Source organism: Arachis ipaensis, chromosome B8 (genome assembly GCF_059453495.1).
Source record: "Arachis ipaensis isolate K30076 ecotype BB chromosome B8, ASM5945349v1, whole genome shotgun sequence".
In the NCBI taxonomy this organism is placed as follows: domain Eukaryota; kingdom Viridiplantae; phylum Streptophyta; class Magnoliopsida; order Fabales; family Fabaceae; genus Arachis; species Arachis ipaensis.
Window position 1 is genome coordinate 135,690,172 of NC_142443.1, and position 4,274 is coordinate 135,694,445.

The 4,274-nt window shown below is 32.5% G+C and overlaps 1 protein-coding gene across 2 annotated transcripts; it reads right to left on the bottom strand.

Moving 5' to 3' along the window:
• Nucleotides 1-828: 828 nt before the first annotated feature.
• On the bottom strand, nucleotides 829-4,058 carry LOC107614183 (DNA-directed RNA polymerase subunit beta). 2 transcript variants are annotated; one of them, XM_016316415.3, is made up of 7 exons: nucleotides 3,719-4,058; nucleotides 3,604-3,646; nucleotides 3,438-3,530; nucleotides 2,599-2,661; nucleotides 2,389-2,484; nucleotides 1,656-1,733; nucleotides 829-1,175 (listed from the first exon to the last, which is right to left on the bottom strand). In XM_016316415.3, exons 1-7 carry the CDS (start codon nucleotides 3,859-3,861, stop codon nucleotides 1,089-1,091), a joined length of 603 nt encoding a protein of 200 aa, XP_016171901.1. In that variant the 5' UTR covers nucleotides 3,862-4,058; the 3' UTR covers nucleotides 829-1,088. The 2 variants fall into 2 exon arrangements, with proteins under 2 accessions (XP_016171901.1, XP_088352091.1); XM_088495965.1 differs by having other exon boundaries at nucleotides 3,438-3,525; nucleotides 3,719-3,816.
• Between the last annotated feature and the right edge of the window lie 216 nt (nucleotides 4,059-4,274).

Sequence of the window (4,274 nt, forward strand, 5' to 3'; positions counted from 1 at the left end):
AGCATTGATCCTCTCTTATTTCTAAACCCAATCTTTTCGCATAGCTTGACAGCAATCATAAGTCTTTAGGTGAGACAATTCTGTAGAACTGTAGAAGTTTTGGAAGAACAGATGCTCGAATTTCAGATTTTCTTTTTTTGTTTAAAACAAAAACAGCTCTTATGACTGGCAATGAAAACAGGCCCACGACTTCCCCCCGGTTGTAGAAACACTTTTTCCGAACACCAAAAGATTTGTGGGCCGGATAATAAAGCCCATTGTGGTGTGTTAATTAACCCAATCCTAATAGTGTTTTGAGTATCATGCTATGGTGATACTCGGACGAAGATTTTTCATGTAAATAACTAAATATAGTTAAAATATAAATGCATATTAACCAAAAAAAAATTATTTCTTAAAAAATTGAAGGTATGTATAATTAAAAATTCAATTAGATCTTTAACTGTATGAATTTTGAAAGAAATATTTGGTTAATTTTAATGTTTTATACATAAAAATGACTTAATTACAAAATTAGAAATATTGTAAAGATCAATTGAAACAAAAAAGTATAAGAACCAAATTGAAAATTTAGTAAAACTATAAAAACCAACAAAATAATTCAACTTTTTGTTAAATATATCAAACCATTTAATAATTTTCAACTATCATCTTATAAAGAAATCGCCATGTAAATAATTACTAGTATTTATATGTATAGGGTATGGCAGTATTTTTACTATCGCAATTTATATGTAAATTAATAATCATAATATTTGGTAAAACCTTATCTCGCAAACACCCTTTGACTAAACCCCTACGCCGGATAAAATGTATCAAAGAGTGCACTGTAATACATGAAGGTCTATTTGAGTATAACGACTAATTATATGCAAGTCACTTCAGTATTCAACAATATGTACAAGAATGTTTATGTTTATGTTAATGTTGACCAATACCAACTACATTTCTAACTATACATACATATGATAACAGCTGAAGTTGTTACATTCATATGTACAAACTTTACACATTAGGATAGAGATAGAAGATCATTTCTTGCTTTGAAAACCTTTTCATGAAACTGTGATTGTTGCATTGGAGGTTTATCAATATGCCAAGCCTCCAGCAAATGTGTCCCTATCATGAAGCAATGACTCTGTCAACCAATAACCATCCCAGCAACCACCAACTCTCTGCCAGTGACAAGAATAAATCACATTACACACATATTCTTGTGTTAAATCAGAAAGTAACAAGGAAGTAATACGCAATTTAGGGTAATCGATACCCAACCGCATCTCTAATCAAAACCACGGGGGAGGTTAACGTTGTCCCTTAGAATTTAAAATGACTGTTTCTTAATATGTCTGCTTATTTTGAATAGTGAGAGATGAAGTTTTGCAGTTAGGCTATGCTTGGTTTCTGTTTTCATTTTTTATGTATTCTGTTGTAAGATTTATGACGGAAAACGTGGGGAAAGAAAGAACAAGAAAAATAAAATCTTGTTTCTATTTTCATTTCCTATCAATATATCATCACTTTTCCCTTACAAAATCTTAATAATAATAACTAAAAGAAATTGAAATGAAAACAAAAGCCAAATAGACCCTTAAATGCCTAGCAACTTAGCAAGGATAAGTATTATTATCTGATAGAAGGATCCATGCTCAAACCTGAATCATAGTAAATTGAAATATTTCCTCTTCCTCTGGTCGACTTCCACGAATCCAAACCCGCTGCTTGTATTTGTTCTGTTCAAAGCTCATCAAACCATAAAAAATAAATTCAGATAACATAGATTAACAGATTCTAGATACTAGATACACAAATCAATCCATGAAATGCCATCTAAGAAGCACAGAATGATTTTAATATAGATCTGGATTGATGGCTTAATTTTCATATTATTTAAAAATTCATATTTGATATTAGTATTGAGAGACAAGTGTTACATGCTAAGCTAACTTGACATTTGTTGATATATAATTAAATACAACAGCAGTCTTGTCCACTACATGGGATCGGCCAAAATATGATTAATTACAAGAGTAGAATACTTTTACTAATAGTTCATTACAACCCCATAATTCATAATCCAAAATTTGGAATCAATTTCTATGCACTTACAGTATAAAAATGTTTTATGGTGTGTCAGGCAACATAATTGTAAGAAAGTTCTAAATCATTATATATAACTTCCTACAACAACAACTACCGACCATGATTTCTCAATTTTCTACAATTTCATTGGCTGGGAGTGTAAAAATCAGTGTATAGAAGTTAATCTCTTAAAATGATACTTCGAAGATAGAAACGTAACCATGTATAAACCAGGTCTATTCTACATTAATTTTTGAAAGTTAAAACGAAGCCAATCTGCACTTGAGAATTGAAACAAGTTTTTACCTCCTCTACAAACAAGCTGCTCATGATTTTTCTTTCCTTGTGACCAAGTAACACTCGATAAGTTGAATGGTGAAAAATACGCCTGAACCTCTCAAACTGCACATGACAAATGTGTTGTTTACTATAACAAAAGTATAATGTTGAAATATAAAGTATATTATGCACAAGTTAAACATAACTGATAATGTGATGATACTATTAATTACTAACCTGACCGAGATCGAAGAACGGCCCAAAATATGTAGACCTTTCAAAGGGATCAAATCCAGCAAACTATTCAATAACAACAGCAGAAACAGCAAATATAAATGAAGGGAAATGTTTTTTTGTTATTCAGTTCATCTCGTACACCATCCCACACGCACTCGAGTAGGGGTGGAGCTACGTTGAATTTTAGGAAGGGCTAAAAATTAATTTCGCAATGAAGAGAGGACTAAATGAGAATTTTACAGAGGAGTAAACTAAAAGCTATATATAATCTATAAGAAGAAAATTGAAATTTTGGAGGAGGCATTGCCCCCTTCTCCTCAACGAGGCTCCGCCCTTGGGTGTGAGATCCATGCATATGGATCACATACCATACTTAATAAAAAGAGTAACGGTTCATGGTAGCTGATTTTGGTGACTGATTTCTGATGTACTCATAGTCCATAGTATTTTATATATATATCAACCAAGTCATTGAGAAAATTTTGCAACATGTTCATAGGTTTCTAAAGGATGAGACCTCTCGTGTATTCCAATCTTCAAAGAACAAAATTACTACGTATACACAAAAAATTAGCCACCAAATCCACCACTATGTATTTGTGTATAAATACAGGTATTGTTTAAGTCATTTTCAATTTTTATTTTGTATTTCATTATGTGTTTTATACTGATAGCTGATTTAGTGAGTGCAGGTAGCATGGTTATTCCAAGAACTAAGTTCAGTATTACAAAATTTCAATGATCTAATTGTTCTATCACTCTAATAACAATTTATGCCAGCTTGGTGTACCAGAGAAAATTGAGAAAAATGAAGACGATGTGAAAAGACGAAAAATTACCCTGTACATGACTTCAATCCCATAGTCCTGACGAGGCTGATCGTTATACTTGAGTGCTTCTAGCTGGTAACGCACTGCATCCTCTGCACTATACTATACTAACATTTAACATTAACAGACAGAAAATTAAAATCAGTGAAAAAGGGAAATTGAGCCTTGCCCTTACATCTAATCTTGGGCCAAAGGGTCGTTTCTTGCGGGATTCTAACCTGCAAAATTAAATGATCTTATAAACATTTAATAAAAAATCATAAATGAAAGAAGGTAATTTTGTAAAATACCAATCAGCGGAGAGGAAATCGGGAACGTCGGAAGAAGACTTGACGCGAAAGGTATGAGGGAGAGGGAGTTGAGAAGTTCTGTTTGAGTTTGAGAGAAAACGCATGGCATGTGGAGTAGGGAACAGGGATGATCCAAACGACATCGTCGTTTTCTTTTTTTTTTTTTAATTATTATTTCTTAAAACAATGAGAATTGAAGCGAGGGGGCCTGTGCTGATTGAGAAGAAAGAGAGAATAGAATAGGATGGATCGTAAAAAGATAAAAATTAAAAAAGTGGTAGTGTTCTTTCTCACTTCTCTTTTGTGGTTTATTTTCGTCGCGTAATCCAAAAAGGTCGTTAATTTCTTTGCTCTTTCGTGTAAACCTCCTCTATATTGAAATCTAATTAGATTAGAAAATCTTGGAGTGTGGACATTGATGCTATGAGCTCCCTCCGTTTAGATAATGACACTCTTTTATATATATATATATATATATTTACTAAAGATATGAAGACTCGAACCCGCAACCTCTTAGATGAGTATGGGAAGATTATACAATTTGAGCTATTACTCA